General features: G+C 44.0%; 2 protein-coding genes across 6 annotated transcripts in view; one reads left to right on the forward strand and one right to left on the reverse strand.

Moving 5' to 3' along the window:
• Nucleotides 1–1,667, forward strand: part of LOC122563587 (SH3 domain-binding glutamic acid-rich-like protein 3) — a 12,307-nt gene extending 10,640 nt beyond the window's left edge. For all 3 annotated transcript variants that reach the window (XM_043717510.2, XM_087976787.1, XM_087976786.1), the window contains exon 3: nucleotides 128–1,667. In XM_043717510.2, coding sequence (XP_043573445.1) covers nucleotides 128–193 — 66 coding nt within the window. In that variant the 3' untranslated portion in view covers nucleotides 194–1,667. The remainder of the gene's footprint in view (nucleotides 1–127) is intronic.
• A 7,206-nt stretch (nucleotides 1,668–8,873) lies between these two features.
• ubxn11 (UBX domain protein 11) overlaps nucleotides 8,874–25,674 on the reverse strand; it is a 63,740-nt gene continuing 46,939 nt past the window's right edge. For all 3 annotated transcript variants that reach the window (XM_043717513.2, XM_043717511.2, XM_087976788.1), the window contains 4 exons: nucleotides 25,169–25,272; nucleotides 18,598–18,668; nucleotides 16,813–16,959; nucleotides 8,874–9,685 (listed from right to left, as the gene is read on the reverse strand). In XM_043717513.2, coding sequence (XP_043573448.2) covers nucleotides 9,508–9,685; nucleotides 16,813–16,959; nucleotides 18,598–18,668; nucleotides 25,169–25,272 — 500 coding nt within the window. In that variant the 3' untranslated portion in view covers nucleotides 8,874–9,507. The remainder of the gene's footprint in view (nucleotides 9,686–16,812; nucleotides 16,960–18,597; nucleotides 18,669–25,168; nucleotides 25,273–25,674) is intronic.

Here is a 25,674-nt window from a genome sequence, read left to right on the forward strand (position 1 = left end):
CTGAAGATTTGTGGAAGATGAGAGGGATGTCAATCCGGGAAATAGAGAGGCAGAGTTGTGCAATGTTCCAACCTGGATGTAGGTTATAGCTGAAAGTAAAGGACACTGACTTTCTTGTTTCTCACAGGGTTACGAGGATTTTGTAGAGGCCGTGGAAATGGCTGACGTGCGGAAGTTCCTGAAACTCGACTGAGATCTTAACGGTGCCTGATTGGCCAGAGGCAGAGCACGGAGGCTGCCTGAAGCAACTCGCTGCCTTGCGTGTGGATTCAGCTGTGTTAGAGCCTTGTAGAAACAGCCTCTCTGCCTCGCTACTTTATCGGGAGCTTGCTGCCAATTCTATTGTATTTTGTCCATGTAAACTGTTAATGATTTAAAGATTAGTCATTCCGCAATTGAATTAGAACTAATCCATTCCTTGAGATGAGTTTGCTGGCTGGAGGGTACTACGCCGGAGAGGAGGTGAGGTTTGAGTGACTCGCAGCTCAGGCAAACCTAGTACAATGGATTTTGGAAGATCACTGCATGGGACCAATCCAGAGATTGCATTTCCCATCTGTTCTGAGATATTTGTCCAACTCTTGAATGGGAAAAGCACCACTTTGTTTTCAATTGGAATGTGCTGTCCTGGTGGGTTCAGTTCCTAGAGACTAGCCCCTGACCTAAACAAAGGAAAATTGGGTCCACTGAGTCTGGGGAAGGTAAGGGATTCCTGGGTGATGAGAGGGGGAGGAAGTCCAGGCTGATGGAAAAAATGCTGTTTTCATTTTCTTTAAGGTGAGAGCAGTTGTTGGAGTGAATCAATGATGTAGTGATAATGAGACTAAAGGCACAAATTGGAAGGTTATGTGGTGGTAACTGCCCTCAAGAAATTATCAGGTTAGTACTGTCTTGTTGCCATTTTAAACATAGTGATTCACTCCAATAACCTAGCAGTTTGAGAGGATGTTACAGTATTATGAACCAAGCTGTGAAAGTCACTGCTGTCCTGTGATTAGGCAGTTTAATAGGACAGACGAGGTTTGACTGTTAGCTGCTCTTCTCCATACATTAGGGAATTGGGCATTGCCCCAGTATGCTAGTATTTCTATGGGGGAATGTTGAGACTCCAAATGCTTGGGTAGTTTGTAGATTGCAACCACTTCGGGTATCCGGAGTCATTATTACTGCCGTGAGTTTGTGCAGTTGTCCCACGTTTTTTGGGATTTTGAGTGCCATTGGTTGGCAAGCCAACAACCATGGGCCAAGAAATTTAATTCTTATTTTATTTTAAAAACATACCATCTCTCAGATCTGGCAATATTTCGTCATTGAAGATACAGAATTCCTCTACCTCTAATCTGCCTGGTACTTTCTCCCAGTGCTTTGACCAGCTCTATCTAAACAAAATGGATGATTTATTGTTCTGGCTGATTGTCATGGCAATGTAACAGATACACAGAAACCATTCAGCAAATGCTTTGCTCTTGCATATACTGCCTTTGCCTCGCGCTCTTGACTCCTTTTTAATTCTTGTCTTTTTCTTACTCAATGTTTCTCACTATCCCTCTCCCTCATATCCAACCCTAAATCCTCCCTACTTTGTTCCTAGTCTGGACCAATAAGAATTTCTGCCAAAATATTAAATAATGTCTTCCAGGAAGATATGAAATGTTTTGAACCCACAACCAGTTTCTTGCTGCTTTCTCATGTCTCTCGTGTGTTTATTTATTGACAACAACAACTCCTCATGGATTCACAGAAATAAACAGCAGATCAAGTAGCGAAGAGGTGAATGGAAGAAGAAGCCAGCTGTGAGAGTGGCTGTCTCCAGAGTCAGTCAATAGTGTAGGTTTGGGATGGAGCTGCTGAGTTGAGCTAGGAGGCTTTGCTAATGTATACACAGTGAGGTGGATCCAGGAGAGTGAGATGTGGCTGCGAGTAGGAGTATATTTCGAATCTGGGCATATGTGTGTGAGATCATTGGGATGGAGACTGTGCTGAGAAACCTGAAGAGAAATGGAAAATAAATTTAATGTGTGGGAGTGTTTGGAAGGAAGAGATTCAAAACAACTGTCTGATTCTCAGCAGCTGCTCCAATCCTCCACTGGACATTTCTAGCCAGGTCACTCGTTGGTGTGACTAACCCTTGCATATTGCCATCATCAAGTGTGTATTTTGGTGACAATTAGCAGGGAAGGGTCTTGGCTGGTGGAGATTTAACACTGGATCCGCAACTCACCTGGGAATGTCAAGGGATCCTGTGTAGAATCCAGGCTAGTACAAGTTTGTGAGGTGTGGGGGAAGGGGGGAGCAACTTGGGGGAGATGTTGCTGTGACACCCAGATCAGAATACTCTACTGAAATTGGGACTTCAAACTGGAGCCTTCACTCTGAGACCTTGGGGCGTTGGGAAGCTTCACAGCAGAGGGCAGGTCGAGGGGACTGTTAGGTGGGCAAACAATTCTCAGGGTGCTGCATGTAGAATATTGATAGGTCAGATTTTATGCCTATGTGGCTCTGTGCAGGATTCAGCTGTTTCAGTTCCTGGTAAACAATCCACTCTTCCTCCATCTCCTTCGATGCAAATTAAAGCCAGGCAGTTGGCAGCTCTCCCGCGTTCTCTGAATCGAATCATTGCCTCAGTGTTTCAACATAAACAAACAGAAATATATTTTATTACAGGGTGACTGGATTCTTGGAAATTGTTCAAGTGTTGAGTAACAGAAAGTCCACAGTTCACAGGCTAAGATGTGTTTGTATTATTTTGCAATATCAGTTAAGACAGAAGTTCCCCCACTCTTCTATAGAGATTTATTCTATAGAGATTTATACTAAGCTGAGAGGCCTGATGGGCCTTTTGGTTGAAGCTCGCGTCTCAACGATGTGGTGTTCCTCATGCACCACAGTGTGCGTGTCAGTCTGGGTTGTGTGGTCGCAATTCTGGATTGTGGTTACCATCTGCCACCCAGCCAAATGTAATTCATAGAATCGGAGATGGCACCACTTTCTGATAAAACATATTTAGTCAGTACCTTGGGAGCAATAATCAACTGGGGAAGCAGATACATGTTTAGGTCCTTCCCTTGCTCGGCTCTGTTATGTCATTTTTGGCAGCAAACCAAATTTGAACCTCTGCCTGTACTTTGTGGAGCACCTATGTGTTGGTTTGATCTGATAGCAGCTTTACTCACTGCCCATTGCCGTGATGCTGTGGACTGTGAATATTAAGAGTACTTCTGCCTCTTTAAGAGTCTATAGGTCTCATAGGAAGAGCAGAAATCAATGTGGTTGTGACTAGCTGAAGCATCAAGAGTGGAGATCCCAAGAGCACTTTCTTGGCTGAAGTTGCACATCATTTGTAACCCAACATAGGGCTAGATGTTAGCTGGGGTGGAAAGATTTTAATTATTGTGTCAATGAAACTGTAATCTGGGGATGAAGAGTGGAGCAAAGATTGAGACACTGGATTGTTTTGTGGTTTTATAATTATGGTCTTGTTCTTTGCAGCTGTACAGATGGGAAATTTATCTAAAGCTAATTACAAATCACTGTGCATGATTTTTATAAATTGGCAAATGAGTGTGACTGACACATTCAGAATTTATTGCCCATCTGCAATTGTTCTTGAGTAGTCACTGTCTTTAATTGTTGCTGCAGTCCATATGGTATATCCACAGTTTATTTTTAAAGTAATCCTTGTGTCCTGCATTGACCTGGTTCAGGTATGTTTGGATACACCTCCAGTGCAGGTGGGCCTTGAATCCAAACCTCTGAACAAGAAATAGGGACAGCTTCATAAGACCCCGATATGTTTTTTACAACCTGATCAGGCATTATCTCACACCTCTGATTCTCCTATAGTCTTCTCTGTGGCTGGGAATTCTTTCCTCGTGATGCTGTTTTGTAAATCAGAGACGATTGGATATTGTGACTAGGATGTGGTTTTGATTCAGTCTTGGTGGTTCTGCTAAACCCCTGTGTGAAAAAGAGCTGTCTAGGTTTACTCCAAGACGGCCTGGCTCTGATTTGAAGATTCTGCCTGCCACATCATCTGTGTCTATCCTGTTGAAACCCTAAAATGCCCTGATAGGTTTACCCTTAAGCCTTCTCAAATCTAGGAAATATAAGTTAAGCTGCACGACATGCCAATATTATTTGATCAGTTTAATTCTTTTGGCTCATTCTTGGGTCAATGATGCAATATAAAACATATAAGACATAGGAACAGAAGTTAGGCCATTCCACCTATTGAGTCTGCTCTGCCATTCAATCATGGCTGATAAGTTTCTCAACCCCATTCTCCCACTTTTAACAGTAACCCTTGATCCCCGTGACAATCAAAAACCTATCTATCTCCGTCTTAAATGTACTCAATGTCCTGGCCTCCACAGCCTTCTGTGGCAATGAAATCTATAGATTCACTACTCTCTGGCTGAAGAAGTTTCTCCTTTATTTCCATTCTAAAAAGTCTTCCCTTTACTCTAAGGCTGTGCCCTCGGGTCTTAGTCTCTCCTACCAATGGGAACATCTTCCCAACATCCACTCCGTCCAGGTCATTCAGGATTCTGAAGGACCCAGAGTTAATCTAAATGTGACTCAAATTCTTAACATTGGCCCTCTTGCTTCATGATATATAATAAAGTTTCCTTTTCCCACCTAAGCAACATTCTAGCTTATCTATCTGACTTGGGCCTGTGTTGATAAGAATTTCCTATCAGAGATTGCAGTCTTTTGGAATAAACTGACAAGAATATGAGTAAGGTCCCCACAGCCTCTCAAAAGGGCTTTTTGCAAACTTCCAGTGAGAGGCTATAAGTTACATTTTTATAATAATTGTAATAAATAGGGTTAATAATTTCATGTGCTTGAACTTGCTGCTTTAGAGTCTTAGAGATGTGCAGCATGGAAACAGACCCTTCAGTCCAACCCATCCATGCCAACCAGATATCCCAACCCAACCCAACCCAATCTAGTGCCACCTGCCAGCACTTGACCCATATCCCTCCAAACCCTTCCTATTCATATACGCATCCAAATGCCTCTTAAATGTGCAATTGTACCAGCCTCCACCACTTCCTCTGGCAGCTCATTCCATAAATGCACCACCCTCTGCGTGAAAAGGTTGCCCCTTAGGTCTCTTATACCTTTTCCCTCTCAACCTAAACCTATGCCCTCGAGTTCTGGACTCCCTGAACCCAGGGAAAATACTTTGTGTATTCTATCCATGCCCCTCATGACTTTATAAACCTCTATAAGGTCACCACTCAGCCTCCAATGCCCAGACTGTTCAGCCTCTCCCTATAGCTCAAACCCTCCAACTCTGGCAACATCCTTGTAAATCTTTTCTGAACCCTTTCAAATTTCACAACATCTTTCCAATGGGGAGGAGACAAGAATTGCACACAATATTCCAACAGTGGCCTAACCAATGTCCTGTACAGCTGCAACATGACCTCCCAACTCCTGTACTCAATACTTTGACCAATAAAGGAAAGCATACCAAATGCCGCCTTCACTATCCTATCTACGTGCAACTCCACTTTGAAGGAGCGACAGGACTAAATACATTTTACAGAGCTTTTCAACTACAGGTCATGAGTATTTTCCATATGATATCTTGCTTTTCCCGACAGGTGGTGCAGCTGGATATGGGTGAGTGAGGGGCACCTTTAATAGAATGACCCTAATCATCTATCCTCAATCTTAAAGTTCTCATTTTTGTTTTCAGATTTTGTTGTGATCCAACTTGATCTATCTCTATTACATTTGTACTGTCTTAAAAACCCTCGACATCTCTGCATTCCTCCAATTCTGAGCTCCCCGTATCCCTAGTTTTCATTGTTCCTGCATTGGCTGCCATACTTTTAAGTTGCACTGATCATGGATAGCCCAAATTGAATCAAGTGTAAGCTCACCATCGAGCTTAGAACCTGAGCTGAATATGACTCCTGTTCCTTAGCTATGGTGGGAGAGTAGGCAGGATAGGAGGGAAGGGCTACACCACAAAATGTTCTCCTAACCATATCTCAGATTTTTGCTTTTCAGGTCCAGGTGATTGTGTTGCTCATTACCTCCTCTTTCTATTTTTAACTCACCAGTATTTAATTGGTGCTTATGCTTTAAATGACACCTGACTCCGAATCTTTCAAACTATGCTATCCAAGGATTGCAGCACACAACTATTTAGAAATAGTTGCCTCTGCTTCATCTCCATGTTTGTGTTTGGGATGTAGTTCTGAAATTGAGAGACTCCAATAGGGCACAGTCATCTCCTATACCTTGTATTTTAGTCTCACACTGCAGCATCTCTCTGGCAATTCATTTTTCTCAACAAGCCATCATTTCAGACTGGGGTGTCATATTTGCCTCTGTTTTACCTGGTCTAATGCAAAACCCTTCTCCTGATCACCATCTTCATGGTGTAGCTATTTTCATCAATTTGCTCGGTCATGGTGTGACACATCTGTGGGGCAGGTGGGACTTGAGCTGGGAATTTCTGGCCTAGAAGGTAGGGACACTACCATTGTATCACAAGAGCCTAGTTTGTTGTGTAAATTAATTTCTTAGACCCACATTGAGTGATAATGAAATCTGCTGATGATACCAAAATGAGAGACACTGCAAACTGTTTATAAAACAAAGGGATATTTAATAGTTTATTGTTCAAATGGAGAGCTGAGCTGAAAAAGCAGGTGGAATTCTATCTCCGTAAAGGGTGACGTGAGACATTTTGGAAGGGAGCTTGCTCAGTGCTTTGGGACAGTAAAGGGGTATAAAAGGACAGGTTTACAGAATAAAGCTGCAATGTAAAATTAGTCTAAATAGTATGCAAACTTTGAAACTTGTGTCGATATACATGCAAATATAGCAAACTATTACAAAAGTAAAATGGCATTTCATACTTTGTTGTAAAGGGTTTGGAATACAGCAATGAGGAAGTCTTGTTACAATTGTATAGAGTTTTCTAGAGTCCTGAATACAGATTTGGTCTCCACATTTAAAAAGATATGGAGGCAGTGCAGTTCACTAAGTTACTTCATGGGATAAGGGGATTGTCCTAGGCTGAGAAAATGGAGTACAGTCTTTGGAGTTGAGATGTCAAAAGGCACTCTCTTTGAATTGTTTAAGATTCTGAAGGAGCTTGGAAGGGTAGTTATTGAGAGATTTGTTTCTTCAGAGAAATTAATTCACAAGAAAGGATCTGAAATCTTTGGAATTCTGTACTCTAGAGGGTTGTAGAGTCTCAATTGCCGAGTACACTTATGGCTGGGGTGGACCGATGTTTGGTACCAGGGAATTGAGAGGTAGGGGAAGTGGGCAGAAAGTGGAGTTGATGATTGTATTGAATGGTGGAGCAGGTTTGTCTACCCCTGCTCCTCCTACTTATGTTCTTGTGCAGTGTTGGTCTGACAGACCAATCTCTTCCATATACCCCTTCCCTTGAAAGTGCAAGTGTGCAGATATCTGGTTGAGAAGAGGAACATTATTTATGGGCGGCACGGTGGCACAGTGGTTAGCACTGCTGCCTCACAGCGCCAGAGACCCGGGTTCAATTCCCGCCTCAGGCGACTGACTGTGTGGAGTTTGCACGTTCTCCCCGTGTCTGCGTGGGTTTCCTCCGGGTGCTCCGGTTTCCTCCCACAGTCCAAAGATGTGCAGGGTCAGGTGAATTGGCCATACTAAATTGCCCGTAGTGTTAGGTAAGGGGTAAATGTAGGGGTATGGGTGGGTTTCGCTTCGGCGGGTCGGTGTGGACTTGTTGGGCCGAAGGGCCTGTTTCCACACTGTAATCTCATCTAATCTAATTATTTGCAAGCTGTTTCCCAGTGGTTGCTGAACATGTATTAAAAATCTAGGTCAGGGTTTGCCGAAAGGGGACATGTAACTGGTGAAATTCTACCGCGAGTTGCAGCAGAACATCAGGAAAACTCCTGCAGAAATCCTAAGATGTTGAAGATTATTATTGTTAAACAAAGTGGTGAGTAAAAGCACTAGTTCAGCCCCAGCTTTTGTACAGTGTTAATTCCGGGCACCAAACTTTAAAAAGGACTGGAAGGCTTTGGAGAGGGTACAGAAACCATTTACCAGAATTATTCTGGATCACCATAACATGGATAGGCTACAGAAGGTGGGGTCATTCTACTTAGAGCTGGTAGGGCAAGGAAGATTTCTGATGGGTGTTCACCCCAACATTCCTTCTCAGTTGCTGGGTCTAAAGTCTGGGATCCCTCCCGAACAGTGCTGTGGGTCGACATACAGCAAATAGCCTGCAGCAGTTCAAGAAGTTAATTCATCACCACCTCCTCAAGGACAGTTTGGGGTTGGCAGTAAATGCTGGTCTAGCCAACATGAATAACAAAATAAACTGCCTTACAGAATAGTGGAAACAAATTCAGTTGTCGTTTTCAAAAGGGAATGTGATAAAATGTAGTAGAGTGAGACTAGCTGGATTATTCATTGAAAAAGTCTGTGCAGTCTTAGAATAGTACAACACAAAGAAGCTGTATCATATTATGATCTTGTAATCAATTCAGTGAGAATCAGTGACAGAGGCTTTCTGTGCCTCTCAATGAAAATCAGTCCCTGTCCCCTAAGAACACTCACTTATCATACTGGTCTGAACTCTTTGTTTGAAGGGTGTAGTTGAAGTGACTGGTGATGATTTTATCTGAGGGTCACCATGCCTGAGGTGAGGTTGAGGAGGAGAGACCCTCACTGTACCATCAGCCCATCCGGGAATTGAATTCACGTTATTGGTGACACTCTGCATTGCAAATCTAGTCAACTAATTACAGAACCAAAAGAATAAGTTTCTCTAGATACTGTTAAATAGGGCAGCTTTCATTTTCATTAACCAACTTTTATTAAAATGTTTATTAGAAGTATTTTGATGGAATAGAAAAATGACCAATACCTGTACTACAGTCTGTTTTACCATGGGCTAAATTGTATTATTTAAATGTTTGCATTCTGGTGAAGGCTAAAAGAATAACTGCAGGCAGGTCCTGTGTCTGGTTTTAATGACTTAGAAGTGAAAATTAAACAACACAGACAAATCTTTTGTTTTATTTTTCACAGCAAGTTTAGCAGATTATGGATGTTGATACACTGGTTTAAATTTGCATGTTTGTGGATGTGTGTGTGTGTCTGGAGGATAGGGTTAGAGGACTCTGACCATTGACCTTTCTTGGCAACATCATTGTTGCTGAATTTACAAGTCAATTGGTAATTAATTGGTCATTTTGGACATTTATCATTGCAATCAGCACCTGGTCACTTGTGTCAATATTTACTGTTTAAATGAAAAACAAAGTCAAAAATATAAGAGTTGCTGATAACTTTTGTTAATACATTTTGGAGTTTTCCCTGGGCATTTTCTTACACTCAGTGAGACTCCGTTGCTATGGTCTCCTCCCAGTGTTCGTGGGTGAATGTGAACTTGTTTTCCTAGCTCAGGTTTGAGGGGAATGGAAAGGTGTTGATGCACCAACAGCTGGACTGGAGGTCCTCCTTCTTCTATTGAGATTATTCCTCATCCTGACTGAGTGCACCCTTCTCTTGGTCAAGGAGCTGGGGTTTTCGGGCTTGGAGGATGAGCATGGCATTTGGAATGAGCCCGTACTCCTTCAGAGTCTTGGACTGATCGCTGTAGACTTGTTGAGGGAAGGTGCTGATAATGTCATAATCAGCCTGTTGCTTTCCCCTGCAAAACATCAACCACCAGGCAAAAATCTTAAAGTCCTGGCACACAATAAGAATTTTCTGGTCAGTTTGGCACAACACCTCCCCTCAGGAACCAGCTGCACCCACTGATGATAATACCTTAATGGACTTTAGAAACTTCTTCAATATAATGAAAGAGGTAACTGAGGTTGGCAGAAGGGAAGGAGTGGGTTGGTGTGATTGGAGCAATTCCAGTTTAGAGGTATTGACGTAGGACTTAGATCTCCACTGTATTGGAGATATACTTGGTAGCCCAGTAGTCAGTCATAGCTCAGTGACTCCAGTCTTTGTCAGATGGTTAAGGGCTCAGGTTCCACTCCAGAGACTTGAGCACAAAATCCAACTTCCTTTTCTTAAAATACAGCAATGTCCTCACTTCAGAAGTACTTCACTGTGACACCCTGAGATTTTGAAAGGTGTGATGTAGATGTAAGTCTTTATTGATATTTGACAGAAGGGTGTGTAGGTATTTAGGGGTATTTACAGATTCAGGGTTTCCATCTCTTCATTGTGCATGTTTGACTGAGAGCCCAGATCAGTACAAGTATTAGCTCAGCAGGAAACTTGTACTGAAGTGAATTGTTGACTTGATATTTTAAATGGTTATAAGTTGTTATGTCTGTGACCCTTTATTGTCAAGAATGTTATTCCTACAAATGTATAAATCAACATTGCTGATTTTTGTTTCTCAGTAGAGCCACACGTTGTTGTTATATAGCTGTTTGATTACAGACTTGGTGCTTATACAATGGATGAGCCTTGAAGGTGTAGGAGTTTATGGAGTCATGGGGAGTGCCTAAAAAGGTGAGTTCTATGAAGGGCAAGGGCTAGAGAGCCTCTCCCAACTGGGACAAAGTATAAGCAAACTGCCATGGCATTCACTACCCTCGTAGCGAGGGAGAACTGATTTCTAGGACTGATGGGCTCAATTCCACCCTCCACCCTCCAGAGTGAAAACTAGGTATCTAAGCACTTTAAACCAAAGTGGGTCTGCTAAGTCAGGAAACCCTGCAACTTGTTGGACAGCCTCAGTAAGTATGCACCCAGGTGATATGATGATCACTCCAGGGGTTGGTTGGGAGGAGGAGCCAAGCCAACAATGTAGGAAGCAGGTTCAATCCAGAGGCAGGTCATGCTGATGAGATAGGTGGAAACATTCTTCGGCATAGTGCAAGCATCCCTCCCCCCCCCCCACCCCCATAATATTATGAAGAACTGGTTTATGGGAGGAGACATTTTTCTCAAGCCAGAATATTGCCCAGAATGGAGAATCTTTGCTACGAAGAGAGGCTGGCTAGTCTGAGGTTGTTCTTTCTGGAGCAGAGAAGGTTGAAGGGTACCTATTGGTGCTGGATAAGATTAAGGGGCATGGACAGGGTGGATAGAAAGCAGCTGTTCCCCTAAGGTGAAGGGTCAATGATATGGGGCCATTCCTTTAAGGTGAAAGGTAGGAGGTTCGGAACAGTTTGTAAGTTTAAAAAAAACTTTCACCCAGAAGAAAAGATGGTCCACGATGGGCTGTTCAAGGGAAATATGAGAGTTTCAGCAAGACCAATAGCATGATAGAAGGAATACAAATTAGTAACTTAATGCCAGAAAAGTGACACAGATCCAATATTGGAAACTTGGCAGCATCAATAGCTTCCAACATTCTGCATTCAGTGACATTAACATAATGCTGTGGGTTAATTTTGACTTGCCAGATGCAAAGTCTTTGCTCTTCCACTTACTTTTTCACCACTCATCGATCAGAATGTGGGTATCCAGTTCTGCCTTGTCCATTGCCCTCATACAGTGATACAATGCCCCTTCCCCCGCCTCTTATCTGCAGCTCCCCTTACACCCACCCCCAATCCTGAAGAAGGGTCACACCTGAAATGTTGACTTCGCCACCTCCTGATGCTGCCTGGCTCGCTGTGTTCTTCCAGCCTCCTGCCTGTCTACCTTGGATTCCAGCATCTGCAGTTTTATTTTGTCTCTAACTAAGTCAGAGGGAGCCAGCTGACAGAGGCATATGCCTGGGCAAACAACATGCCATGTTGGTAAGACAGGTGCATATGGCAGGCCATTCTACATTCATATGGTACCCACGACATTGGTCTGTGCTAAATGAGACAATTAGCTGAATGGACATGGGTAATGTGACCTAATGATCAAAGCAAGGAGCCTTCCCTGTCCATGTGCTTTCTTCATTGTCATGCCAGCATATTGCAGAGGAGGACAGGTGAGGAAGGTATGCAAGTGCCAGATTGTGGTCTAGAGGTGCAGTGAAGGACGGATGTTATATATATAAGGAAGGAGGGAGGGAGGGATGCTTCCAGTGTACTATGTGCTGCAGCATGAGTGCAGTAGTTGAATGCCAGTGTTCTTGCAGTGGGTGCACAAACTATTTCACGGCTTGGTGTGACCCTGGCTATTACTTTACAGAAGGGCATTAGATTAGATTACTTACAATGTGGAAACAGGCCCTTCGGCCCAACAAATCCACACCGACCTGCTGAAGCGCAACCCACCCACATCCATTCCCCTACATTTACCCCATTCACCTAACACTACGGGCAATTTAGCATAGCCAATTCACCTAACCTGCACAGTCTTGGACTGTGGGAGGAAACCGGAGCAACTGGAGGTAACCCACGCAGACTCCACACAGTCAGTCGCCTGAGGCAGGAATTGAACCCGGGTCTCTGGCGCTGTGAGGCAGCAGTGGTAACCACTGTGCCACCGTGCTGCCCATATCCTTGACATAGACATCCTTGTGATAGATGAGAGGTGTGGCCTAGGCACTCACGTGGATCCAACATTAACGGGGTGGCATCAGAATGGACCAGTGATCCACACCTGCATTGATGATCTTTGTCTCTGGATGTAAGATGGAATGGGATTACTACCCCTGTATGTTGTACTTGCAGGTGAAACGGGCTTACAACAGTAGAACTGGGACCAATGGCAGAAAGCTGGGCCAGACTCGGAACTGGGTCAGCAGGGTCAAAGATGATTCGCTGAGTTGATGAGATAGCTATGGACACTGTGAAGGTGGCATTATTGCAGATGGCAGATTGCCCAGAACAGATGCCAAAGGCACTTTCAAGTATGTTGTCAATGGTGGGGATGATACAGTTAATGTGCAAATCAGAATGGGATGTTGCTATGATGGGAATCTGAAAGGTGTGTTGCTTGATAAGGGTTCCATAAATATGGCTGAAGGCACTGGTTTGGATCCATACTCTCAATGTCTGGGGCCTCAATCTAATTACATCCTTTTGTGTCTCTCAAAGGTCCCTGTGACATTCACCTAATGCCTGATCAAATTCATCCCTAAGGCAGCAGGAGGTTGAAGAGATGTCTGATGATATGCCATCACATCTGAATAACCCACAGTCCACCAACACACATACTACAGCTGCAGAGGGATGTTGTGCATTGTTGGAACATGATGAAAAGCACCATACATGAGTACAGGAGAACTGTGACTCAGGTACATCAGAGAAAGGAAAACAGTCATGGCGATACTCCAGAGGGCAGTGGGGTGGGGTCTCAGGAGTCAACATGGTAGTTCAATGGTGGCTAAAATGGTCACATGTGGCGACCCAGTAGCTGGTCCCATCTAATCTGCCAACTGATGGCTCTGGAGGAGGGGGAGAGTTCTGAGAACATCGCGTTACCCTCAACTAGTTCTGCTTCTCCAGTTCCTGTGCCACAGCCCTCACCTGTAGTCTATGTCCCAGTGACAGTGGCTGCCTCTGTACAAATGCAGAGCCCACAGTATCAGGCCGATCCCCCTTGAACCCCAGCATAATGAGGCTCACCACATTCCTCAATGCTGTGTAGCTGGAGAAGAGAGCATCTGTCTCCGCCTTCTCTGGGGTGAAATGTGGAGCAACACGTGAGGGTTTGTGAGCACATGGCGCCAGTTCATTTTGATCATTGATGAATTTATAGTGGCTCCATTTACTATCAGCGTATCCATAAGTTCATGCACTAGTAAAACCTTGCCCATCCCCTGTGATACGTTTGATGGTTTACATTTAATCAGATGAGTGGAGGAAGGATCCCGATCACCACCTTGCTTCCATCCCATGGTTAATCTTCTTCCTCCTGCTCCCAGTTGAGACCCTTAAGTGGGAGATTAATGCCTGAGGACTGCCCTGTCATGGTTGCTGGTATACTCCCAGGGGGTATTCCACATCCAAGGTACTCAGAGCCTAATTAATGGCTTCTGCATCAGGAAGGTGGTGAGCAGAGATTTCCCACTGAGACCAAACCCCCCCCACCAGCCTTGTTGCTGAAACTCCCGATCTCATTGCAGGAACCCCTGTCCCACCATCACTCATCTGTACCTGAGGTCCAGTGATCCTATACCTTAAGGATAACTTAGCAGCAACAACTACAACTTGCTGTGTGGCACTGTGGTTTAACAGAATTGCCTGACGGTCAGCGTCTCACTGAGGGTGCAACTTTTGGTCTTTGATCCTAAGGTCCCTCAAATGATCTGTCATGGGCCTGAGTGGACAACATGCAGTGGGCTTTCCCAAAAGGTGGTGACACAGAGTTTCCCACCAGCTCTCTGACAATAGAGAGCCCCGTTACCTCTGCACGATTCTGAAAATTATTTTCTTCAATAAATGTGGTGGTGTGTCGTTATATACCAAGAGAGAGTAAGGACTGCAGATGCTGGAGATCAGAGCCAAGCGTGTGGTGCTGGAAAAGCACAGCAGGTCAGGCAGAATCTGAGGAGCAGGAGAGTTGATCAGGATTCCTGCACCACACTCTGGACTGTCATTATACACCAGTAGACTCATTTGCCAGCTAACCAGAAAGGAGCAACATCTTACCAACAGCAATGGAGACAGCAGCCAGAGGTCCATCTTTCAGCAATGCTATGGGTGAAGGGTCGACTTACAAATGTCTGTGATGTAAGGAATGTCGTTTATAAGTAATTTGATATCATTTATTTTAGAGTTTGGATTTGAACTAGTGACGTGGGTATTGGTCTGTGAGTATGATGGGTCTAAAACTAACTTGTCAGTATTTTTCTACTATTTCAGTAGAAGACCACATAGTTTTTTTAAAATTTAACAATCAGGAAAGATTTCAAAGTGAGATTTGATTCATCCAGTAATCATGTCAACCTGAATCATAATGTCTGGTAGTGGAAATCTGATTCTTTTTCCAGTGTGCAGAGAATATAGAAGCTGGTTCACAAAGAGGTGTAAATGTTGCAGGCCATTCCATCCTTTATTGTCCATCTATAGGTGCATTTGAGGATGGAGCAATGAACCAATTCATTTTAAAAATGGAGTCCATCCAGAAGGAAGTCAAATGCAGTGTGTTTTCCACAGAGAAGGCACAGACGCTGTTCTATGTGTATTTTAGATTAGATTAGATTACTTTACAGTGTGGAAACAGGCCCTTCAGCCCAACAAGTCCACACCGACCCGCCGAAGCGTAACCCACCCATACCCCTACATTTACCCCTGACCTAACACTACGGGCAATTTAGCATGGTCAATTCACCTGACCCTGCACATCTTTGGACTGTGGGAGGAAACCGGAGCACCCGGAGGAAACCCACGCAGACACGGGGAGAATGTACAAACTCCACACAGTCAGTCGCCTGAGGCGGGAATTGAACCCGGGCCTCTGGCGCTGTGAGGCAGCCGTGCTAACCACTGTGCCACCGTGCCGCCGTGTATGTTGTGTGTCTTTTGAGAAGCTTGCAAGTATTCTTTCAGATGGTAAAGGCTGTGGTTTACAAGGAGCCTCAATGTATTAGCAACACTGCATGCTGTCACTGATGTCACTATGTGCCATTGTTATAGAGATTATGAAGGATTGGGCCTGCGAGTAAGTTGATTAGGGCCTGAGAATCTTCCTCGAACAGGCATTGGATTTCACCTACAATTCCTATTGAAACACAGAGCCTTCACCTGCAAAGACTATTGTTAAGTCGGGATAACTTCTTCAGAGATGATTCATCCTTCCTTGGGACAGGATCTTCTTCTTCCTGTGCTCTGTGGTGGCTCTGCCAATGCTGGCGAGGTCCTCTGACTCTGCCAGGTGTTGCTGCTGCTGCCTTCCCTCTAGCACTCTTCTTCCAGAGAGCTGCTACTATCTTCTTGGTGGCTGGCTCAAGGAATGATCCCAGGAGGGCCACCCAAATTTGCCTTTCCATTTCTGTTTCCTGCTGTCTCTCAGTTACATCAACAGTCTAGTGATCTGGGACAAAGCTCTACTGAGAAAGTAAAACTTACATCTTCAAGACTGAACTTTGCTAAATTCCGCACAAGGAAAACATAGATTTTTGGAGGCTTTTAGAGGCTTTTGTGACTTTCCCATAAAGTCATAGTTCACAAGCATGGGTTCAGTTACTCATAGCAACTGAAATTCCATCTATTTAAACTCCACAATACGTTATAAAGTCCTGGCAGATTTGCGACCTATTCATTTACAAATCACACCCCGCCACCTCACCCAACTGGAGAAAATGGTTTCAATCAGGAACCAAGACGGGACATGCAAATTCGAGTGCCAGCCAACCTTTTCAAAAATGATAACTCCCAAAAAGATACAGGTCATAGTTACAGCATAAGGTGTTGACTATTTAGAACTAGGATAAAGAGAAATGTCTTCATGCAAATGGTTGTGAACCCTTGGAATTCAGCTGTGGAGGGTCAGTCATCAAATACAAGCTTGCTTTTTAGATTGTAAGAGAATTAAAGGATATGGCAATATTGTGGCAAAGTGTTGCTGATCTAGAAGGTCAGCAATGATCTTATTGAAATGACAGAGGAGGGTCAAATGGTCAAAGTGCCTGGTTCTGCTTCTCTATTGTATGTTTTTATAATCCTCACCGAGTAATTTTAGTTTTCAGGTTATAACTGCTTTGCTGGAGTCCTGTGCCAGAAAAAGGTTTCTCTTTATGTACACCACTAAATCCTTCGATTATAACACCTCAATTAAATCATCCTTCATATTTAGAAAACTCAAGGCCATGCAAATATGGAAGCCACTAACCTATTTCCTGTTACCTCAGGATATGATGTTTGTGTTCTGACAGTCAATGGCTCCAGTTAGTGGAGAATTGGTACATTGCTGGCCTGTTACCTGTTCTGGTTGAGGTAAGAGCGAAGGGCCCCAACTGTCTCAGTGAAAAGCATTTTAACTATGTACATCTTCTCTCCATCCTCCGACTTGATCCTGAGCGTGGAGATATTTCTCAATCCTCGGTCATTTCCCTCACTGAATGCCAACCTATTATCAAGAAAAACAGAGGACTCTGTGATGCCAATAGGGGCAGAGAATATACCCAAGACACTGGACATTGGGTCAGGGTGTTAGCAGTATGCTGGATTGGACAGTGACCCAGAACATTGGACATTGGCCAAGGAAACCAAACACTCATTCAGGGCATTGGTTCAGGTTAAGAGGAAATTTTGGTTGAGATGTCCAAAAATAGCAAAGGATTGTGACTTAGTAAGGAAGGCCAGTAACAGAAGGGCATAGATTTAAGGTGGTTAATAAAACAACCAGAGCGACAATGAGAAATCATTTTTTCAGGGCTATAGGAAAAGAGAAAGGGAGTGAGACTAGTTGGATAGTTCAACTGAGGAGCTAGCACAGCATGATGGGTTGACTGGCCTCCTGTGCTACATTGATTTGTAGATGAAATGAGAATGGTCAGTTATTTCTGGCTTATGATTCTACTAGAGTGCAGCTGAAATAGAGGGCAAAACTGAGTCAGGGAATTTACTGATGAGGTTAAGGTGGTGCTCCTCTCTCTTTCTAAGTTTGTTAACCTCCAGGAGCATGTGCATTGAAAAAACTGCCAACAGTAGTTCAGCACTATAGCTGGGGTAAACATTGACTGGTCATTAACTGGTAACTTAATGCAATCACAAGGTAGAGAACCATAAGGATCACATGTTCAGGGAGGTACTCACACCCCAGATCAGCAGCACACAGGCAGAGAAGAAAAGGGTGACTACTAGACAGACATGAGAACCAGACAGGGAGGGGAGGAGACCCCAGACTCAATCTTTCTTGCTAATTGGTTCTCCACTTTGAAATTGGATGAGCATAATTTATTCCTCAGGGGAATACAATCAAAACCAAATCAGTAGCATTATGGGCATCACACGACAGGAGGGAGAGGAGAGTGGAAGTGCAATAGAGATATGTGATTCCATCGACGGAAGATCAGACAGGCCCTTTCTGTGGCAGTAAAGGTGACTCCAGTAGGTGTGTTACCTCCCTGGTACCAAGGTCATAAATCTTACAGACTGGGCTTAGAACATTCTTCAGGGAGAGAGTGAACAGCCTTGGAATATGACCCAGATCAATGCTAATAACTTAGACAGGAAGTGGGGTAAAGTCCTGTACACAGATTTTAGGAAGGAAATTTAAAATGTCAGATCTCAAGAGCAATAATCTCACCCCTGACGCCATGTGCTAGTAACACAAGAATACAAGAATTGATCAATTGAAACATGTGGCTGCAGAAGTGATGTTGGTGGGAGAGATTTCTGAAGAATTGTGACCTGTTTTGGGGCAAATGTGACTTGCACGAGCTGGATGGGTTACACCTTAAGAGGACCAAAACTGATATCCTCACAGAAAGATTTTCTGGGGTACGTTTAAAGTAGCGTGTTGGCCAGGGGCAGGGGAGCAAGGTGTGAAGTAGCTTGAATAACAAGGGGATAAAGCTGGTAAAGGGAAAAGATGCATTGAAGTGGATAACCAAATTAATGGCTCGAAGGTATCAATGGGATAGTCTAACTCCTACATCTATTTCCTATCTTTCAACACCAGACCCTAGATGTTTGCTCTCGCTTCTCCGCCCCATGTATTTCAAGCTGCCCTCCCTCATCCCTTGATCAGTGACACCTGTACCTCTCTCTTAGTTTTGCTAGTGTTGGAGTTTCAATCAAAATCGTATTTTCATTGGCTGGTTTGGAAGGGACCTGTGGAAGGAATAAATTGAACCAATTAAAACAAGGCTAGAGATTATACTAAGTTTGGAGTCAGAACCTCACCCCTGAATGGACGTATACTTCATAACCTCCAATAAGCTTGGATAGTAGCAATAAAACTCAACGTGTTGCTCCTATCACATTGAACATTCACAATGAAGACTTTGAGAGACATCTTACCGATACCCAAACATAGTGAACAGTGGACCTGCTGGGAGGATTCCACAGAGCAACCATGGATGATTCCAGATTCCATTTCCACAGCCCCTTGGATTGATGGAGCATGTTCTGAAGGTTAGGTCATTCACAAGATCTTAACTGCTGTTATATCCTCCACTTTAAGTTGGTGAGAAAATAATTCCTTACAATTGTCTGATAGACTCTTGTTTACCACCAACAAGAGGTTAGCCATGGGAAATGCAGGGTTGCAGGGAGAGGGGGTGTGGCAGTGGCAGTGGTGAGGCTGGTTGGGATGGTCATCGGAAAGGTTGGTGTGAACTTAGAGTCATAGAGATGTACAGCATGGAAACAGACCCTTCGGTCCAACCCATCCATGCCGACTGGATATCCCAACCCAATCTAGTCCCACCTGCCAGTACCTGGCCCATATCCCTCCAAACCCTTCCTATTCATATACCCATCCAAATGCCTCTTAAATGTTGCAATTGTACCAGCCTTCACCACATCCTCTGGCAGCTCATTCCATACACGTACCACCCTCTGCGTGAAAACGTTGCCCCTTAGGTCTCTTTTATATCTTTCCCCCCTCACCTTAAACCCATGCCCTCTAGTTCTGGACTTCCTGAGGAAAAGACTTTGTCTATTTATCCTATCCATGCCCCTCATAATTTTGTAAACCTCAATAAGTTCACCCCTCAGCCTCCGATGCTCCAGGGAAAACAGCCCCAGTCTGTTCAGCCTCTCCCTGTAGCTCAGATCCTCCAACCCTGGCAACATCCTTGTAAATCTTTTCTGAACCCTTTCAAGTTTCACAACATCTTTCCTATAGGAAGGAGACCAGAATTGCACGCAATATTCCAACAGTGGCCTAACCAACAGTGGGCGGCACGGTGGCACAGTGGTTAGCACTGCTGCCTCACAGCGCCAGAGACCCGGGTTCAATTCCCGCCTCAGGCGACTGACTGTGTGGAGTTTGCACGTTCTCCCCGTGTCTGCGTGGGTTTCCTCCGGGTGCTCCGGTTTCCTCCCACAATCCAAAAGATGTGCAGGTCAGGTGAATTGGCCATGCTAAATTGCCCGTAGTGTTAGGTAAGGGGTAAATGTAAATGTCGGGGTAGGGGTATGGGTGGGTTGCGCTTCGGCGGGGCGGTGTGGACTTGTTGGGCCGAAGGGCCTGTTTCCACACTGTAAGTAATCTAATCTAATCTAATCTAATCAATGTCCTGTAGAGCCGCAACATGACCTCCCAACTCCTGTACTCAATACTCTGACCAATAAAGGAAAGCATACCAAACACCTTCTTCACTATCCTATCTACCTGCGACTCAACTTTCACGGAGCTATGAACAAGGTCTCTTTGTTCAGCAACACTCCCTAGGGCCTTACCATTAAGTGTGTAAGTCCTGCTAAGACTTGCTTTCCCAAAATGCAGCACCTCGCATTTATCTGAATTAAACTCCATCTGCCACTTCTCAGCCCGTTGGCCCATCTGGTCTGGATCCTGTTGTAATCTGAGGTAACCCTCTTCGCTGTCCACTACACCTTCAATTTTGGTGTCATCTGCAAATTTACTAACTGTACCTCTCATGCTCACATCCAAATCATTTATGTAAATGACAAAAAGTAGAGGACCCAGCACCGATCCTTGTGGCACCCCACTGGTCACAGGCCTCCAGTCTGAAAAACAATCCTCCACCACCATCCTCTGTCTTCAACCTTTAAGTCAGTTCTGTATCCAAATGGCTAGTTTTCCCTGTATTCCATGAGATCTCACCTTGCTAATCAGTCTCCCATGGGGAACTTTGTCGAACACCTCACTGAAGTCCATATAGATCACATCTACTGCTCTGCCCTCATCAATCTTCTTTGTTACTTCTTCAAAAAAACTCAATCAAGTTTGTTAGACATGATTTCCCACGCACAAAGCCATGTTGACTATCCCGAATCAGTCCTTGCCTTTCCAAATACATGTACATCCTGTCCCTCAGGATTCCCTCCAACAACTTGCCCACCACTGAGGTCAGGCTCACTGGTCTATAGTTCCCTGGCTTGTCTTTACCGGCCTTCTTAAACAGTGGCACCACGTTTCCCAACCTCCAGTCTTCCGGCACCTCACCTGTGACTATCGACGATACAAATATCTCAGCAAGAGGCCCAGCAATCACTTCTCTAGCTTCCCACAGAGTTCTCGGGTTATACCTGATCAGGTCCTGGGGATTTATCCACCTTTAACCGTTTCAAGACATCCAGCACTTGCTCCTCTGTAATCTGTACATTTTCCAAGATGTCACCATCTATTTCCCTACAGTCTATATCTTCCACATCCTTTTCCACAGTAAATACTGATGCAAAATATTCATTTAGTATCTCCCCCATTTTCTGTGGCTCCACACAAAGGCCGCCTTGCTGATCTTTGAGGGGCCCTATTCTCTCCCTAGTTACCCTTTTGTCCTTAATATATTTGTAAAAACCCTTTGGATTCTCCTTAATTCTATTTGCCAAAGCTATCTCATGTCCCCGTTTTGCCCTCCTGATTAACCCTCTTAAGTATACTCCTACTTTCTTTATACTCTTCTAAGGATTCACTCGATCTATACCTGACATATGCTTCCTTATTTTTCTTAACCAAACCTTCAATTTCTTTAGTCATCCAGCATTCCCTATACCTACCAGCCTTCCCTTTCACCCTGACATGAATATACTTTCTCTGGATTCTTGTTATCTCATTTCTGAAGGCTTCCCATTTTCCAGCTGTCCCTTTACCTGCGAACATCTGCCTCCAATCAGCTTTTGAAAGTTCTTGCCTAATACCGTCAAAATTGGCCTTTCTCCAATTTAGAACTTCAACTTTTAGATCTGGTCTATCCTTTGCCATCACTATTTTAAAACGAATAGAATTATGGTCGCTGGCCCAAAGTGCTCCCCCACTGACACCTCAGTCACCTGCCCTGCCTTATTTCCCAAGAGTAGGTCAAGTTTTGCACCTTCTCGAGTCGGTACATCCACATACTGAATCAGAAAATTGTCTTGTACACACTTAAGAAATTCCTCTCCATCTAAACCTTTAACACTATGGCAGTCCCAGTCGATGTTTGGAAAGTTAAAATCCCCTACATAACCACCCTATTATTCTTACAGATAGCCGAGATCTCCTTACAAGTTTGTTTCTCAATTTCCCTCTGACTATTGGGGGGTCTATAATACAATTCCAGTAAGGTAATCATCCCTTTCTTATTTCTCAGTTCCACCCAAATAACTTCCCTGGATGTATTTCCGGGAATATCCTCCCTCAGCACAGCTGTAATACTATCCCTTATCAAAAATGCCACTCCCCCTCCTCTCTTGCCTCCCTTTCTATCCTTCCTGTAGCATTTGTATCCTGGAACATTCAGCTACCAGTCCTGCCCATCCCTGAACCATGTTTCTGTAATTGCTATGATATCCCAGTACCATGTTCCTAGCCATGCCCTGAGTTCATCTGCCTTCCCTGTTAGGCCTCTTGCATTGAAATAAATGCAGTTAATTTATTAGTCCTACCTTGTCCCTGCCTGCCCTGACTGTTTGATTCACTTCTGTTCTCAGCTATACGCATCTCAGATTGATCTCTTTCCTCACTATCGCCCTGGGTCTCTCACACCTTACTAGTTTAAATCCTCCCAAGCAGTTCTAGCAAATTTCCCTGCCAGTATATTAGTCTCCTTCCAATTTAGGTGCAATCCGTCCTTCTTCTACAGGTCACTTCTACCCCAAAAGAGATTCCAATGATCCAAAAATGTGAATCCTTCTCCCATACACCAGCTCCTCAGCCATGCATTCATCTGCTCTATCCTCCTATTCCTGCCCTCACTAGCTCGTAGCACTCGGAGTAATCCAGATATTACTACCTTTGAGGACCTCCCTTTTTAAATTTCTGCCTAACTCTCTGTAATCTCCCTTCAGAGTCTCAACCTTTTCCCTTCCAATGTCGTTGGATCCAACGTGGACAATGACCTCCTGGCCCCTCTTCCCCCGTGAGAACATTTTGCACCCATCCTTGATGCTGGCACTAGGGAAACAACACACCATTCTGCTTTTTCTCTGCTGGCCACAGAAACGTCTGTCTGTACCTCTGACTACAGAATCCCCGAACACAATTATCTCTTGGAAGCCGACATACCCCTCATTGCATTAAAGCCAATCTCAATACCAGAAACTTGGCTGTTCGTGCTATGTTCACCTGAGAATCCATCACCCTCTACATTTTCCAAAACAGCATACCTGTTTGAAATGGGTATATTCACAAAAGACTTCTGCACTACCTGCCTACCTCTCTTACCCTTCCTGGAGTTAACCCATCTATGTGACTGTATCTGAGACTTTCCCCCCTTCCTATAACTGCCATCCATCATATGCTGTTGCAAATTCCTCATCGCTTCTATCTGTTTCTCCAACCGATCCACTTGATCTGGTAAGATTCGCAACCAACAGCATTTATGGCAGATATAATCCGCAGTAACCCTTAAACTCTCTTTAAACTCCCACATCTGACAAGAAGTACATATCACTGCAAAGGCCATTTTTGCTCCTTCACAATCTACAGACCCAAAAAATAACACCGACTTATTCCTCTACAAACACTGCCTCAGGTTAAATTAATAGCTATGGCTTATATTTTAAGTTTAATCAAGAGACTTATCTCCAAAAACATATAATCAAGAAAGAATAACTTTTTGGGACGAATGGCCTGTTTCCACACTGTCAGGACTCTATGAAGTTCTATGAAAACATTACATCTGTCTTTCTCTTCATCTTTCTATGCCTCCTTTCCCACTTCATCCAGCACCCGCATGGGGCAGTGCGGTCACCTCCAAGCTTGGTGGCTCTGCAGGTTCATCTGCAACAATTCATCTTTGAGAAACAACGGTTTTGTGACTTGCTGAACCTTTGTATACTTCCAAGACCATTTGCATTCAATGCCTAATGATCAACACTAGGTGGCAGCAGATGCACGCTGTTTATTTTGATTACAAAGTTGAGGCAGTGCCCAGAGACATGAACAAACTTAGGTCACTGAATAACAGTAAGAGATTCTGGTTGTTACAACCCAGTATTTAATCGAGTGTTCACTTGGTTTATGTACTGAACAAAGGAGAAATGGAAGGTGTAATGGACTAGAATCTAATTGAGAAGCTCAGGCGATGGTTTATACGCAGAAGCCGATTATAGCCACCTGGAATGACAGAATAGTCCCCAGTGTATCATCTCCTCTGAAAGACAGCAGCTCTAACAATACAGCCCTCCCTTCAGTACTGCATTAAGAGTACCAGCCTGGATTCTGTGCTCGAATCACTGCAGTGGAATTATAATCCCACACCTGTCTGCCACCAAAGCAAAAGTGATACCAAATGATTGAGCCTTGTCTAATTCTTAAAGATCAAATATTACTCAGTAGCACTGAGAAATCTGCAAATATTCTGGAACATTCTCTAGTGCTGGTTTACCTGGGACTGTGAGTTTACAGGGACACTATTCACTGAGCTGTGGGGAACCTTTGTTCTTTTAGGACATCTGCTGATTTTCAAAACCTACCAAGACAGAAATCACACGTCACCAGGTTACAGTCCAACAGGTTTATTTGAAATCACAAGCTTTCGGAGCGCTGATCCTTCATCAGGTGCTCCTTGGTCACTTCACCTGATGAAGGAGCAGCGCTCCAACAGCTTGTGTTTTTAAATAAACCTGTTGGATGATAACCTGGTGTCGTGTGATTTCTGACCTTGTCCACCCCAGGCCAACACCAGCACCTCCACATTGTAAAAACTTACCAGCTCGGATAAGGAAATGGCAGTGAATTCCTGTGCTTAACTGCATTAACAATTACTATTTTAATTACAATTAAAAATTAATATGGTAACATTTTCTCTATGGTATTTGCTGGGTGAGAGAGGCTGAGGGGTTCCATTTGGTGGGTGAGACACTAAACTGAAGTTCTGTCTGTCAGATCAGGCGGATATTGAAAATTCCACAATTTGATGAAGAGGAGGAGACCCCTTCCTCAGGCAACTGTCATCTTTCCTCAACCCCGTCACCAAAAAGGATCAACGGCCATATTAGTCGCCACATTCCTGACCTTTTAACAGTGACTGTGCTGCTTAAAACATGAGCCATTGTGGATGCCTGGAGTTGTTTGGAAATCGAGCGACGACTCTTCACATCTGATTTCTAGACATTGAGTCAGCAAGTTTGACTGAACCCTCTCCCATCCAATCTGAATCAAATTTGCAGCAAAGAAGGATTCCCCTTACCCGCTAGGCTATCCCGCACACAGTTACCTGAAGAATGTCTTTGATGTCTCCTCTGATATCAATCACCTTCCCAGCCCGGATGATAGTTTTAGGCAGTTTGTTCAGAAATTGCTCCACTGACAGCTTTGGGCCTTAAAAGCAAGCGAGAAATAATTTTTAATTGTTCCATTTAGGTTTCATCGTTGCCCACCCCACCAAGCTGTTATCAAAACCCCATTGCAGTTTTCAATGCCTTTGTTTTCATGTTTAGCATCCCCTTCAAAAATAATCAACTCCTCTTACTTAATCTAATCTCTGCACTCCAGCTAGATATCAAGTATGCCAAAATCTGGTTGATGTGGAGGAAACTAGTCACCTAAATGGACAACTGTCTCAATGAAGTGTACGTGTGTAAAACATGGTGCCCTCACCCCCTCCGTAAATGGGAAATGATTGGTTTAAGGGCAGGACTTTTGAGATAAATGATGGTTTTCACCATTTTCATCACAATGGAGAAGGTCTTTGTCTTGGTGAAAATCTGGTCACACACACAA

The sequence above is a fragment of the Chiloscyllium plagiosum genome, unplaced genomic scaffold (assembly GCF_037043375.1).
Source record: "Chiloscyllium plagiosum isolate Xiang-an unplaced genomic scaffold, Cpla_swu_hap1 HiC_scaffold_30, whole genome shotgun sequence".
NCBI classification, from domain to species: domain Eukaryota; kingdom Metazoa; phylum Chordata; class Chondrichthyes; order Orectolobiformes; family Hemiscylliidae; genus Chiloscyllium; species Chiloscyllium plagiosum.